The sequence below is a fragment of the Rhinolophus sinicus genome, linkage group LG13 (assembly GCF_036562045.2).
Source record: "Rhinolophus sinicus isolate RSC01 linkage group LG13, ASM3656204v1, whole genome shotgun sequence".
Taxonomy (NCBI): Eukaryota; Metazoa; Chordata; class Mammalia; order Chiroptera; family Rhinolophidae; genus Rhinolophus; species Rhinolophus sinicus.
The window spans coordinates 11,411,313-11,427,356 of NC_133762.1; the positions used below are offsets into that span (position 1 = coordinate 11,411,313).

A 16,044-nucleotide genomic window follows, 5' to 3' on the forward strand; every position below is an offset into this window, starting at 1 on the left:
GAATGTGGGAGAGTGCAGGGCTGGGCTTTGAGGCCCCAGACATTTCCTTAGTAGGCGGTGCCAACTCTACCAGAGGACCCACCCCTGGGCAAGTGCAGACTGCAGCCCTGCCCGGGAGGGCCCGGCGGACCCCCCAGCGCCTCCCCCCTGAGGCCCCTCCCGGGCCTCATGCACTCACAGCTTCTGGAGGCCGGTGTAGAGCTCCATGTCCACGGCATTGAGCGTGTGCAGACCGCGCCAGTTCTCTATGTGTCTGCGGGGAGGGAGAAACGCAGGGCTCAGGTCAGTGGAAGGGCCACAGGAAAGGCGCTGGCCTTCGAGCCAGAGACCTGGGTGTGTGTCCCCATCAGTCACGCGTGAGCCAGGCCTTCTGCCAGGTCACCGAGTATCTCTGAGCCCCAGTTCCTTCCCCTGCACAGTGACATCACACATGCCTGACGTGCCCATTGCGAGATCCAAAGCGCCTGGCCCGTGGATGGCACTTCACGCCCCCCCCCTCAGCTCCAGGCAGACTCGACTCTTTAAACACTTGAAACCCAATCACCCTGTTGGTCTTGGTGACCTTGGTGACTTAGTCCCCTTCTGTCTCCTTGCCTTCGTTTGGGGGAGGGGGTGCGATGGGAATGGCTTTTGGGTGGAAAAGCCCAGGAGGAAAATACACCCTCCTCAGGAGGCCCCACAGTCCAGACACTGACGCCCCGTCAGGCTGACCACAGCCCAATCCCTCTGGAGTTCAAGAGCACCAGGGCTTGGTCTGGCAGAAATGACTCCACCAGGAAGGGACAACGGAAGGACCGGGCAGGCTCCAGGGTGTCACGGAAAGGTGGTGAAACCGGTAGTCAAACAGCCAATTCTGGTCCATCTCTGTGACTTAAGTATCCCGTGGCTTTGAGCAAGAGCGCTGACCTCGCTGGGCCCCCTGTGTCTTCACTTGTAAAGGGAGAGGGTTGTACTAGGTCAGCAGCTTCTCCCCTTCTCATCACAAAGATCTCCTTCTAGAACTTTATCCCAAGAGACCTTGTGTTTAAGGAGGTTCATGTCAAGCAAGCACCCTCCATTTATTAAGTAATACTGAATTCATCTTCTCAGACCTATTCATCCAAGATACAAATCAGCATTAACCCGAGCTTTTGATCAACATATAGAAACCAGCTCTAACCCACCCAGAAGATAAATTCCAACCCAAAGCAAAGGAACTCGCAAGGTCTGTAAGCAAGGGAGGGCTCGTCATGAGCATGGGTTCAATTTCTGTAAGTTTGTGTTGTTTTTATATGCCAAAAGGCCCGGTACAAACATCGTCCAGCACTGCTCCTGGGGTCCCCAGGTCGAGAACCATCGGAATACTGATTACCATGGCTCTTTCCAGCTCTAGAGCTACGTGAGGCTGCCATTCACACACCTCAACCCCAAGGAGCCCCAACGGGCCTCAAGAGAAGGACTCTGCTGCCTACCCTTCCCCCACGGTCTCACTCTCCCGTCAGTGTCCCTGAGGTCCAAGCACCCTCTTAGCAAGAAGGGCATGGAGGTGACAGCTCACCCTGGGACACAGCTACCTGAGGCTCGCTCAGGCCAGAAGAGGGGCAGCCGCCTTCTCCCGACGTCTCCTCCCTGGACCCACCACACCCACAGCTCTGCCATCTGCCACCAAGTAGAGCCAGAGCCAGAAATGGCCACAGGGTGCCAGCGGCCAGGGCCTCTGGAAGCATTTCAGAGCCGCACGGTGACAAGGTGTGCAGAGAGCCATTTAGTATCACATTCTCTCGGGGCCCCCGCTGAGCAGCCAGACACACTGGCATCTGCTGGGGACACGGAGCAGGTGGCCAGCTCAGTTTTAAATTCCAAGGCCAAAGTCTTCTCTTGGAAGCCTCACGGCCTCAGACTAGGGCAGGGCCCCTGGCTCCATTTCAGATGAAAAGGCCAGAAGGGAAAGAATGACCAATGCCAGACCCTGTGCCCCCCGCCACGGTGTTCACTGGGTGGGCCATTGGTTCCTGTCAACTACAAAGAAGATCGCATGGTCCTCCAGACGAGCGTTCATTCCCAGGACCCCAGCTTCAGACAAGGGCCCACCCAACAATCAAGCTGGTTAAAGAAATGAAATCATTTTCCGTAGCCCACATGGGGATTCCATAAATGTGTTTTGACCGTGGTTGAGTTGTCCATCCTTGTTGCATGCTGACACTTTCTCCTTCTCGCACTCACGTCCTTATGCCCACAAGTTGACTTTCCCCAGACACAGGCACACACTGAGACATGGAAGGGCAATGCGTTGGTGCCCAGGGCTTTCTGCTCCCCAGAGTAGGGTCCTGGCTTCTTCTATTGGGTCTGAGTTTTCCTATACTGAGGAATGGGATTTTTATAGCCACGGTGCAGTGGTGTGCTTAGGAGTCGGAGCTCGACAACAGGACCAGCAAGCTATGGGCCGCGGGCCACATCGAGCCTGCAGCCTGCTTTTGTCAGGCCAAGAGCTAAGAACAGTTTTCACCTAGTTTTCAAAAGTCAAAAGCAGAATCCTACGTCATGACACGTGAAAAGTAGATGAGTTTCCAACTTCAGTGCTCATATCCGTTCATTTCCTATTGCCTACAGCTACTTTACAAAGATGGAGCTGAGTAGTTGCTGGAGAAACCAGCTTAAAACACTGATTTTCTGGCCTTGTAGAGAAAGTGGGACCTGGCTGGAGCACACCGGTCCCACCGCGGTCTCTATCTACGTGCCCTGTGCAGGTCACTTCCCCTGCCTGTGCCTCAGTCTCCTCACCTGTCAAATGGGGATAATAGAAGCCCTGCAGCATAAGGACGACATGAGGCCTGAAAGACGACGCTATAGTCAGTCCGCAGGAAGTGCTTGCCGTGATCACTATTTTTAACCCTGTGCCTTGCAGAAGCTGAGCAATCCTTTCTCAGTTTTCAAGCTAAAAACGGCATCAGGGCTCTCCTGGAAGTTGTCATTTCTCAGCGATCACTGATAAAGAGTCCATGCGGCAGGAGGTGGAGGGGTAGTAAACCTGCCATTCACGACCCCTCCTGGAAAAGCTATTCGAGCAGAAGCTACAAGCAGGGTCAGGCGGTGCAGAGACGGCTGCTCCGAGCGGGCTCCCAGGGCCGCGCAGGGCCTGACATGCAGAGGACATCGGCGGGCCGTCTGCCAAGCCTGCCTGGGACTCACCACTGGGTACCAGCCCCCGGGGGTCGGTCATGGTACCTCTGCCGGCTGCATCACGCTATTAGGGAGGCCGGGCATTAAAGTGGAAGAGGCAGGCTCTGAACATACAATACACAAATAAGGGGAAGCGTGAGGGCAGGTTTGGCTTGCTTTCGTCCATGCAGACTGGGGACCTGGGCCCGGTGCAGCTCCACTGTGACGTCTCCTCTCGTGGACATTCCCGGGTGGTCCAGGTTGTCTTCATGGAGCCTTTGTTTGTCATTTGAAACCCACTGAATAGCAACCACGTTTAAAGGAAGGTGAGGCACGTGAAGCCTGAGCGGGCAGTCACAGTCACCCTGTCAGGGCCACAGTCTGCACCAGCCCGTCCTGCGGGGGCATCTCGGGGACACACCTGCGGTGGGAGCAGAAGAATCCAGAGCGACGCCAGGAACAGTCAGCGGGACGGCGAGAGTCTGTTTGTCCACTCGGGCTTTGTGCACGGTCTGCGTGTGGCAAGGGGAGGGTGCCCGAGGTGGCTCCAGACGCCCATCCCTGCTTTAAGTAGATTACGGCCACGTCATCCTGTTAGTACAGTGACGCTCAAGGGGAGGCAAACGTGCCCCCCAGGGGACATTCAGCAATGTCTGGAGACATTTTTGGTCACGACGGGGGGTAAGGAAGCGATAGAGGCAGCTCATGGACAGAGGCAGGGACGCGCCTACACATCTCAAAAATGCACCATTCAGGCCCCACCACAAAGAAGTATCAACCCCAAACGTCCATGGTACCGAGGTTCAGATACCCTGCTTTGTTATTTATATAAGGCTTCAGCCTAAGACTGCCATTGAAGAAAGAGTTCCAGGGCTTAAAACAGCAACAATTTTAAAATGACGGCTATGCCGCAAACACTACGTGGCCCCAGGTGAAAACCAAAACACTTGCCTCTTGGTCACTGGGTCCAGGCGAGAGGAAAGTAATCAACAGCCATGGCTGCCGGACCCTCCTGAGCCAAGGGCATCACTTGTGGGAACATGAGGGGCTCTCTGGCCCATGGGACCACGGTCCAATCCAGGTGGCACATTCCAGAAGCAATAATGGTCTCTTCTCATGGAGCTCTTGCTGCAATCTGCTGGCCAAGAGCAAACCTTTTCCCTCCACTGCAGTTTCCTCTTTGGCATTTCTAAGGCCTCTTTATGCACAGAAACGTGAAATGCTCCATCTAGAACGTCAGCTCCGTGCCCTGTCCCGTGCCCACTGCCCTTCTTTGACACCCCAGAACCGCGACTCTATGACAAGAGCAAGTGTGCAACACTTTTCCCGGGAAAAGGAGGAAGTAAGGCTAAAGTCATGACAATTCTGAGCTCCAGGCCAGAGGCAGAGCTGGGCTAACGGCTGAGGGTCCCAGAAACCTCCGTGGGGCCCAGGTGGGCCTCCGTGGTCAGAGAACCTGCCGCTGCCAGGGGACCGCTGTGCACAGTCTCTCCGAAGCCGTGGAAAAGCGATCGGGAGGGAAGCCACGCCCCATGGGTCACAAGGACAGCACCCAGCTCTGGAGAGAAAAGCCCAGACCACAGATAGTAAATGCTTCACACCCATGTGGAGGGATGAGCCAGGGCACAGCGAAGTATTAATTCATGCATCCATAGAAAATATCACATAAAATTCCTTTGTGCTGGAATACATTCAATTGTGCTTTTGTACCAGAGCTTTCTTTCTCCTTCTGTTCGGCTTGAGCCAATATGGAAATGAATTGGCAATCTGCAAGCATATAAAAATTAGACAGGACAGACTGTGTGGCCCATATTTTAATTAAAAAGGTGTCATGTGGATATGTTTAAGAGTTGTTTATAATGCCAATATTTAAGTCCTCTACACAGAAAACTCTAGAAGGCTGAGATGTCCACGCCCCACCCCCACAGAGGGAACTAAGGCCCCCTCCACCTGACAGAACGCTCCTTGTCACCTGGATACTCAGCAAGACAAGGGACCGGTTGGTGGGACAAAGGACTGCCTTCTTTCCTTTAGACCTGGCAGGCCCAGGATTGCTTTCTTTTTCCAATCTTTCCTCTCTCCTCCCTTGCTGTCAGGTCACTGTTATTTTCACTGTCATTTCCCACCACAGTTAATGAGCTTCTTCATAACCAAATTTTCCAGACAACTAAATTTAAATGCAAAACCTCTGCATGTTCAAGTTCCTTGCTGGGTGTTTCCTTTTTGCTCCTCTAATACGCATTCCTCAAACTCCTTGACTTTTTAAGTGGAGTAGACGGAACGTGACTTACATTTTCTTGAACCTCAACCACCATAACCAACCTAACCAGTCTCCTGCGCGGTGACAGTGACAGCTCTGAGGCTCTTGGCGTAAGCTGAATTTGTGCCCCTAACTCAAAATGGCCCAACCCTGACCCAGTTCTTGAATTTTAATGGGTACTGCAGCCATCGTTAGTGGGTTCTGGCTCTTCCTTTGCTATCAGGCTGTGAGCCATCACCCCCTTGAACACCCGACCCCAGGGCCCTGCCTCCTTTCCAATGACTGGAAATGTGGGCATTGTGAGGATTTGCTGAGGCAATGCCTCAGTCCTGGGTCAGTGTAGACACATAGCACCAGGGCAGTAAACAGCCGCTTCCATTACCATTGTTGGAATTCTGCGCTAAGTAAGAGTTAAGAGACTCTGAATAAGGATCTAAGAGAATGTGAGAAGATTCACGCGCGCGCACACACGTAGGTGAAGTATGGATTTGCCCGCCATGTCTGTTTTGCATCCCCTTTCTGGTTAACTGAGGTTGCCAGATACTTGAAGTATTCTTGGAGGTACAGTCATAATTCACATTTCCTTGCGGGCACCACTAACATGACGGCCCGTATATCCGTTCTTGGAGATGCATCCTGGCGAGAGGCAGTTGAAAGTGGCGTTTCTCACGTGTTTTGTATGCACGTATGCCAGCTCTCCCACTCAGGACACCAGAGCTTCGCATAACAAGGCTGTGTACAGAGGTCCCTCCTCTCCAGACTGTTCCCCATCAGACCGGAGGCTCCCATCCCCTTCTCACCTGGATCCTGCTCTAAGATGGAGAGCAGAGCTGAAGTACGGAGTTGGGGGCCTGGGGAAAGCAGCCTGGAATCCCTTTCCTAACAAGTCAGCATCGGAGCACACACACGCACGGAACATGCTGTGCATTTGACTTCAAAGTCTTATAGGGCAATGAGGAAATTGATTTGTTATCCAGGCATATTATGTCTAGTGATCCAGACAGAAGCATTAGCTTTCAATTATCAGATATGTTTAGCATGATAAACAAACGGTCTGGAGCAACAGCCCCGTGGAGCTCAGGCACCAAGGGCCTGGCGAGGAGTCGCCTCGGATGACACCAGCCACGTCACCCGGCTCTCCCTCCCTCGACAGCTGGGGAGCTGGACCCGAGGACCTGGGAGCCCTCTGGGGCTGGCAGCACATTCGCACACAAGCTCTGCGAGCAACTGCACGCCGAGGACCACGGTGAACCAGCCCGGCATGTGGGCCCCCGGGACCGCAGAAAGGAACATTCCGATCGTGCGGGGAACAGATGGGAGACGACAGCATGTGTCGGCTCCCTGATCCATTCCAAAGCTCACACCAGGAGCTGGGAACGTGGGTACACACACCTGTGCTCTCTGGATGCTGCGTCTCCCAACAGAGAAAAGATCGAGAGGACACCCCCTCAGCTCCCCCACTAACACAAGGCTGCACTCCCAGGAGTGAGATTTCATCTGGGCCTCGGCCAGTCCACACTGGCCGTCTGGGCCGTCCTGCTTGGCCCCCAGCTGGGACCAGCCTGGCCTGGCCCTCACTAGTCCATCCGTCCCTCTCCGTGTGCACTGCTGTCACCTGGGCAGGCTCAGGTAGGGGACCCCAGCATGCACACGCCTCGGCACAGCAGGCAGCCACCACCTGTCGCACCTGCCCGCTAGCACTGCCATCTAACTCTCCTTCAAGTCTCTATGCCACAGCGATCACTGTCCCCTACATAAAACCCTCCAACCACTTCCCTGGGCTCTTACAGTACAATCCACGGCCCATGAGGTCCTTCGTGAGCTGCCCGCTGACTGCTTCCCTGGCCCCTTCTCCCAGCACCCGCCCCACTGGCCTGCCCCCTCTCCTTTACCGGAACTTCCATGAAACACTCTCGCCGGCTCCTGTTAACCCCTCAGGCCTCCGCTCACAGGTCACCTTGTCAGAGAAGCCGCCGACCCCACGCGCACACCCACTCCTCCCCCCCCAGCTGCACTCGGGCACAAGCCGTTTCTGTCCTTCACAGCCCTTAACAACCATGTGTAATTGTCTTATTTGATTATGTGTTTGTCGTCAGTGTCTCTACACCAGAACTATGATGCATGGGAACAAGGATCTTATCTGTCTCGCTCACCGCGTGTGCACCCCCAGAATCTCCAGCAAGGGCCGTTACCCCAGGAGAAGGGCCTGCAGGCCTCACCCTGGTACCCCTGAGCAGCCCAGAGCCCTAGTCTGACCCTCAGGCACCTTGAACTTGATCTCTGAGGAGGGATGTGGCCCTGGGGACAGCATTTCACCTTCCCGACTGGGGACAGATACCCAGGCGTCACTGCAGGGCCCCGCCACAGGGTGACCCCAGAGGACTCCGGTGGCCCCGGGGCCAGATCTCAGGTCTGCTGCTCATCCTGGGTCAGGCGTGGGAAGGGGGGCAGGGTCCCCTCTCGCCAAACATGGGAAGAGATGAGACAGGCGTGCTTTTGGCTCCTTGGCACGTCTTTTCCATCTTCCCTTCACCTTATGCCGACGGCCTTCACCAGGAGTTTGTGCGTCCAGCGCCCCGCAAACGCGCAGTGACGTCTGAGTGAGTGAGTGAGCCCGCAAGGTGATCAACAGCAGAACGCAGGCATTCAGCTCTCCGTCGGCATCCCACGTGAGGCTTCCCTGGCCCGCCACCCCTCTCGGCTCCTCAAGGGCTCTTTCATACTTTCTCCCTCTCCACTGTACCGTCCCCGTCTCTCTACGAGGCCTTCCCACCAGCATCCAAGCACATCGTGGGGCAGCCGTTTGAAATGACATCTCCTTGACTCCGCGTCCTCCTCCAGCTACCAACTCATGTCCCTGCATCTGTTTACGGCAAATGTTTCCAAAAGAACCGTCGATGCTTGCAGGTCCTCCTTCCTCAGCTCCCTTTGAGTGTTCCTCCCCACTTGCCTTCGTCCCCCCACTCTGCTGAAGCCACACTGTCAATGTCACTGGGGATTCCCACACGGCGAACCCACACTCGTCTCTGTCATCGAGGCACCAGTCTCTCGGCAGCGTTTCACCTGGCTGACCGGTCCCTCTCTCTTTCTTGAAACATTCTCTTCCCCATGGAGTCCGTTACTCTTTCCTGGGTTTCTTCCTACTCCTCTGGCTGTTCCCTCTTAGTCTCCTTGGCTGGTTCCATATTCTTTGTCTGCTCCCTAAATGTTAGAGTCTCCCCATTCTAAACCCCCTGCCATGCCCGGGGGCTCACACCCACCTGCTGGCTCAGAACACCATCTACAACATGCCGACAGCACCCAAATGTGGATCTTTAGTCGGGCCTCTCTCTGAGCTCCAGGCCCTCCCCCAATATCTCAGAAAGTCCAACACCAGTCCTTGCCTTCCTCAGAGACGATTTCCCTGACCAACTGAGCCAAAGTCATTCTCTATAACATTCCTCTAGATCCGGGGTGTCCAAACTGCGGCCTGCGGGCCAACTGCGGCCCGCAATCCATTGTTAATTGGCCCGCAGCAAATTCCAAAAATATATTTAATTTACTTAAATAAACCAGGTGAGGCAATACGTACTTCACCTCAAGTGAGTGGCCCGGCTGTTGGTGTATTTTACCGCATATGGCCCTTGGTGAAAAACATTAAAAAAAGTTTGGACACCCCTGGTCTAGATCAACAATTCTCAAGCCAGGGCTGGCCTGTGCCCCACAGAGGACATTTGACAATGTCTGGAGACATTTCTGGCCACCATGACGGGGGAGGTGTTACGGCATCAAGTGGGCAGAGGCCAGATGTGTCACTAAATACTAAAATATGTGCCAGTGCACAGGACAGCCCCTCACGGCAATTATCGGTCCCCAAGGTCAATAGTGACAAGTTTGAGAAGAACGGCTCTGGATACCTCCAGGATATCACTTGCCAAAACCTATCACTACCTCTCATCCATGTTTTCTTGTTTATCGTGTCTCCCCTAACGGAATGCAAACTCCAGGCGGGCAGGCAGGCAACCCGCCGGGCTTGTTCACTAGTTAAACACGATACGCAGGCCCATTCCAACTACGAAGTAGACCATTGAAATGAACCAATGAATACATAACTGTCTTCCTCAGAACACTGGGTCCTGGTGGCACATCCTGAAAAGGTTGTGGTTCCCAAGGTCTTGATGGGACCAGCATTTTTTCCAACCATTGGAAGAGACTTAAGTATAAAAAAGCCAGCGGTGTTTGTGGGGTTGGAGGGATGGGGGGCAGATCCGTGTGGATCACGAAACCTCCACTCCCTACTGGACACCTCAGCTTTTGAGCCAGGAGAGAAAGAGAAGGTCTTTGATGAAGAGCAGAACAGCCTGAGGCAGGGACGGACACGTTGACTTTGACCCTTTCTCCCCAATGGGCCTTGGAGGAGAGAGTCTGGGCAAGAAGGGGAGTCTGGCCCAGGCCAGAGCAGCTGGCTTGAAAGTAATCCAATAGTGCAAGCTCTGTGCCTGAGACCAGCTGCCCCAGGGGTCCTGGAAGTGCTGCCCTTCAGGTGGCCAATTTCCTGAGGAAAATATGAAATGGCCAGGCCACCCTTTACTGAATTATAAAGCACTTATCACTTCTTTAATAACTACCCGCCTGAAGGACTTAATTCACTCAATATGGAAGTTACAGAGGAGAATTGGTAAGTGAGCATTAAGCTGAAATGCATGGCATAACAACTTACAAGGGCAATATTTTCCCCTATTAAGAGGGTAGATTTCCTCACTGCAACTCTGCCTCAGAGTTAATACAGGAACGTCGCTCCAAGGCTCGGGGCATTTTCACTGTTGGAGTGTAATTCCAGGTCACTGGGAGGGAAGGGAGCCCTTGACTTTGAAGGCATAATTATGCTTGGAACCTGAGGGTGTCCGAGTGATTAGTCAAGGTAACTATCAGAAAGCCGAGATCCTATCATCGGCGGTGCCTGCCGCTGTCTCTGAACAGGAAGCAGGATAGGACCAAGCCACAGAGAAGAAGAGAGAAGTCACAGGATGGAGGAGGAATGGTGGGCCGGCCCAGGGCTGGAAGAGGGGAGTGCCATGGGACGCTGCAGGGAGGGCGGCAGGGTCCTGTAAAGACACAGCACTGGGAGAAACACCGGCTTACACCTGAGGCATTAAAGGAAGGCACTGACAGCATCACTTCTTGTCCTCTGTAAGGAAGCCAGCCCTGAAATTCCTTCATCTCCCAAAGGATTCCATTTAGGGCGTGACATGGTCTCCCTCACTCAGCAAAGGAAAGGCAGGTTTTTCTCTTGTTCATTTTTCCTTGCTTCAGCTTGGTGAGCGGTTTCCTTTCCTCCGGCAATAAACCCTCTGTTCTTTTCCCCATATACTCACACTCTCTTGGAAGGCATCTTTCTATTCACATGACTTCAATTACTGCCTAATCAGACGCTAATTCCAGTTCTCCAGCTCTACCCTTGACGCCTGACCTCTCCCCTGTCCTGCAGCGCTTGTTCTCACAATACGCTTCCCCAGACGCCTAAGACAGAACAGCTCACTCTTTCCTCCTGAATGCTTCCCAAACTACCTCTGCTGAGTCCTCCTCACTTGAAACATTAAGCAGAGATAGCGAGTAGATTCCAGCTTCTGTGCAATACCAGTGGGTTGGCGAGAGCTAACACAAATTGCTGTGTTTAGAAGGTGTCTGCCTTGAGCAAGGAAAAGATGACTGATTGATTAGTGATGTCTGCCTTGGGCGCGCTATAGAAAATGACAATGTAAGTACCATCTACTATTAACCGTATCTACCCAAGAACCTTTTCACCTCTCTCTCTCTAATTCAAGGCCTACCACTCCCTCCCTCCTCCATGATATGTCTAGAAAGTCCTCTCATCTTTTTATTTCTACAGCCCCTATCTGGGGATGCAGCATCCTCTTAGCAAACCTTTCAGCTTCCAGCCCTCGTGTCCTAACCTGTTTGAGGCTCTACTTTTTCAGCGATGACTTTGAACATGTCCTTCCCAGGCTCAAGACCCCCCAATGGCAAACAAATATCTCTCACACCAAACCAAAACTTCTTTCAGGAAGGCTTTAAGGCTGCAGGGACACAGGGGTTGTGTAAAGAGCCACAGGCCCTTTGAGGACAGAAGCAACCGTTCCTCTATCCCACTGCATTACTGAAATGCTTCCCAGAGGCCCAACTCCAGGCTGACGCTGACAGGAAGAGCGGGGGGTGGCTAGTGGGACTTGTGAATGGCTTCTGTGACTGCATGCCCCTCATCCCTGTATCCCTTTAGCCTTCTGTCATGGACGATAGAAACACCAAGCTCCGTTAGGGAGAGGCGTTCACATCCACCGAGGAGCCAGCCTGTGGAGCTTCAATCAGACCTTCTCCTCCCTGCCCCTTCCCTCAACAGTTGGAAGCAGTGTGGTGCAGGAAAAAACCATAGGCCAGGAGTCAGCATCGGGCGTGGCTCTCCAGCCCGGCAAGGACTAGTGGGGTCATCTCCCATGGCCTCAGTTTGTTCATCTGTAAAATGGGAATCACAACACCCCCTTTGTGGAGGTATCATAAAGACGAATTAAAAGTGTTTGTAAAAGACCTAGCATATTGTTTGATATATACTGGAGATGAAAGAATGTTTATTTTCCCCTCCAAAAAGAAAAGCAGTGTGACATAAAAATATGTACATATATTTGGTCCCCCCCATACGTGTCTTTTTGTATGTTAATGAGATGACTAATGAGTGGCTTGGGGGCTCCTTAGGTGAGGGCTGGTTGCCAGGGGAACCAACCATATCACTAAAGAATTGGCACTTACAGCCCCGTCTGCCTGGACGCTGACTGAATCTCCAACGGCCAATGATTCGGTCACTGACGCGTATGTACTGAAGCCTCCACACGTGACCTACAAGACAGAGTTCGGAGACCTTCCAAGTGGCTAAGCTCATGGAGGTGCCGGGAGGGCGGGCCCTGGAGGCCTGGAAGCCCTGAGCCCGTTCCCCACACCTTGCCCTGTGCGTCTCTTCCACCTGGCTGCTCCTGAGTTGTATCCTCTTATAATAACCGAATAATCTAGTAAGTAAACTGTTGTCCTGAGTTCTGTGAGCTTTCCTAGCAAATTATCAAACCCAAGGAGGGGGTCCTGGGAACCTCCAATCTATAGCCAGACAGTCAGAAGCCCAGGTGACAACCGGAACTGGGGATTGGCATTTGAAGGGGAGAAGGGAACGGAACCCTTCACTGTGGGATCTGACACCCCAGGTAGGATGTGTCAGAGTGAATTGTAGGACACCCACTTGGTACCCAGAGTGAACTGGAGAATTGGTTGGTGTGAGGGGAATCCCCACACATTTGGTAGCAAGAACTGAAATATTGAGCGCAGAGAAAAAGGGGTATTTTCTTTCCCAGCAGTCACTGGGCTTCACAGGACTGAGGTCAGGAACAGGGGCCTCCAGGGCCAGGAGACGACCTGCCTGTATTTGCAGTGGCTGAGGCGGTGGCTGCATATAGCCTGCGACCCCCATCCCCACCTCTCCCCACTGCCTCCTTCTCCTGTTCAAACACAGCCCGCACTTACAAACCAGCCAAACAAAGCCCCTGCCACCAGGGCTGGCTCCCTCCTGCCTCTTCTCCAAGGCCACTGTTGCTCCCCTGCCAGCCCCTGGGTGCCCAGTGAAGGTTTGTGGCGCTGAACATGTCTTTCGGGGGTTCTGACATGCCACATCTGCCTCCCTCCACCCAGTTTTTATCAAACCACCCCCACCCAGCTGCGGTCGTCAGATCCAGCCTCACCCTCCAATTACGGGGAAATTATTTCTTTGTAGCCACCGATGTAGGCATGTGACCCTGTCACCTCTGGGTTGGGACGTCATTTGTCTGGCTTCCCTCGGGAGAGTGTCAATTCCCTGACAACAAAGTCTACTGCATTCTATTAATTTTGGTCACTCCCCTCTTGAATATTTCATAATGGCTCCAAAGCCATTAGCATACCTTTTATTACAGTATATTGTAATCATTGTTCTATTTTAGTATTAGTTGTTGTTATTAGTTGTTATTAATCGCATACTGTGCCTAATTTATAAATTAAACTGTATCATAGGCATATGTACAGGAAGAAACGTTGTATATATAGGGTTCACTCCTATCTGTGGTTCAGGCAGCCACCAGGGTCTTGGGCCACGTCCCGTGGATAAGGGGGGCCTACTGCATACCAGGGCTGAAATGTGCACATCTATTTGCATTTGAAGAGGGTCGGGGTCCAGAGGCCGTTCCCAAACACCTCTGTTGGCTCTTCCCCGTGGACTACAGCTTCCCAGCTTCCCCAAACCCTGCTGAGTGAGCCCTCGTCTTGCTTTTCACTCCCGGGTCCGCTCCTAATTCATCTCGCCCAGTGGGGAGGCAGGGGGTGCTTTTCCTCACCACCACCCTGCGTGTCAGCAGCCTTGCTCTGTGTCTTCTCACCTCACTTCCCTGGCTTCCTCTCCTGGCCTCTCTCCCCACTCATTCATCTCCTCTCCCAGCCAGCTGATCTGTGTAGTCTGAAGTCATAGTTGGCAGCGACTGACAGAAGGCCCCATTCTCTAAAGCAGAACCTCAAAGAACCCCGAGAGTGAGTCAGTGTTTCCGACAGCCATTGGCACTCAGCAATCTCCTCTGGACGGTTGACCGGGGACATTACAAGGCTAAAGGTGCCCGTGTTGCTAAGAGATTTATTCATGCTCATCTTCTAGGTGCGGCCAGCTGGGCCCGACCCATGCCCACCCTGAAGTCCGCCCGGGGCCACCTCTCCATCACTGGTCCAGCCCACCTTCTCACAGTGACCTGCGTACAGCACTCTTCCTGGAAAGGAGGGTGCTGCTCAGGTGACCCTCCATGTGTGCAGAGTAGCTACCTATGCAGGAGGTCACCTGTGCCCACAAGAGGCTGAGCGGGTCTCATGCACCTGGTTTCGGCACAAAGGTGAGAGCTAGACCAACCAAGGCCCAAGACCAAAAGGTAAAGACAGGAGACCAGCATTCCTGACTCCCTGGGAAAGAAACATGCAAATGGCTACCAGGAAAATACAGGCAGGAGAGGGCTGGGTGAGACCCTGCAAACCTTGCCGAGCAAATGCGCTGTGTCCTATGCCCTGCTGATGTCCCTCGGACCGTCCCACGTCCTGCAGCTGGCTGACCTCCAATCTGTAGCCAGTCAGTCAGAAGCACAGGTAACAACCTGGGATTGCGGCTGGCATCTGAAGTTCGGGGCTGGGGCACAGTTTTTTACGATCGAGCCCTTAACCTGTGGAATCTGACGCTATTTCCAGATAGATAGTGTCAGAATTGAGCTGAACCGTAGGACACCCCACTGGTGTCTGAGAATTGCTTGTTGGTGTGGGGAGAAACGTGACACACACATTGGAAATTGGGTGCTGAACCCAAAAGAGTGGGCAATTGTTGGGGAGGCCGCGTCAGCTCCCAGCTGGGCCTCTCCAAGTACCTGTCCCCAGAGCGACACTGCACTGCATGGGAAGGCCGTCGTATGAGCTGGCCCGTGGAGCCATTTTTCACGACGGGGCCAGCCGTGACAACGGAGCCATCCACAGGTATCCCCTTTTCATCCCAACTTTCTGACTTCCTGCCACCAGCCCCACCACACCCCTTGCTATATCATTTCTCAAATGAAATCCTGGTTCCCCTGCAAGTGTCTGTTAAACCCATCTGGAGAGCGCAAGATGAAATATACAGCTGTCCTCCCGCGGCAGGTTTTGGGTTATTACCATGGGCTAGTCTGACCACGGGGCGGTGGGGGAGCTTCCTTCTTCAGAGAAGGGTATTCCGCCCCCTCCCTGTGTCCTCAGCACTGACTGTGCAACTGCACACAGCAGAGGCCCCTGACGGGGAAAAGGGACAGGGTCTCCACCGAGACGCCCTCTCAGACAAGCCTCTGACCCTCCTGGCCCTGCCATCAGCCTCACTCTAAATCTGGCCTAAGCACACACCAGGCCCGGTGCCCCGAATCTGGGCAGATGGCAGGTGTACTCCAATATGCAAAGAGTCTTGCCCCCGTTGAATTTAAAAAGTCACGACCACTGTCACAATCGGGTTGCATTTAAAAGTCACAACCACTGTGCACACGGGTCACCTTGACCCATTTGAACTTGAACAGTAGGTAACCTGGTGGACCCTGCTGGACAGGCCAGCCTCTAGAAACCTGCTGCTGGGTTTGAGCCCCAAAGGCAGGAGGCGAGCAAGGAGGCTCTGTTTGCATCAATGCCAACCTGCTCCCTGGCAATCGGACGTGCTGCAGCCCTCCACCCGGCATGCCTGGCCCAGCGAAACGGCCATGGCAGAAACGGGCGTCATTCCTGCCAAACAGCCCATCTAGGGGGCCTCCCAAACACAGATACGCAGTGTGCCCAGAAAGGCTTCTACTCCCCAAGGCCACCTATCCCCCTTCCCTCCCACACTCGGGGGGTCCATCATCTCACCTAACTCCTGACTGGTCCCCCCCTTTGCATGTGCCAAAGGGGCTACAGAAAGGAACGTAAGGGAAGCAAAACAGAGTGAATCAGAAAGGGAATGAGCTTGCAACTCACGAGTGTGGGAGCTGCACCGCTGCCTCTCAGCCTGTAACATGCAGGGGAAGCTGGGGAAAATGCAGACTCCAATTCCGCAGGTCTGAGTCGGGGCCTAAGAGTCTGCC

General features: G+C 53.7%; 1 protein-coding gene across 9 annotated transcripts in view; it reads right to left on the minus strand.

Annotated features, from left to right (window-relative positions):
* NTRK3 (neurotrophic receptor tyrosine kinase 3) overlaps window positions 1-16,044 on the minus strand; it is a 337,252-nt gene that overhangs the window by 277,100 nt on the left and 44,108 nt on the right. For all 9 annotated transcript variants that reach the window (XM_074317987.1, XM_019726720.2, XM_074317986.1 and 6 more), the window contains one exon: window positions 179-253. In XM_074317987.1, coding sequence (XP_074174088.1) covers window positions 179-253 — 75 coding nt within the window. The remainder of the gene's footprint in view (window positions 1-178; window positions 254-16,044) is intronic.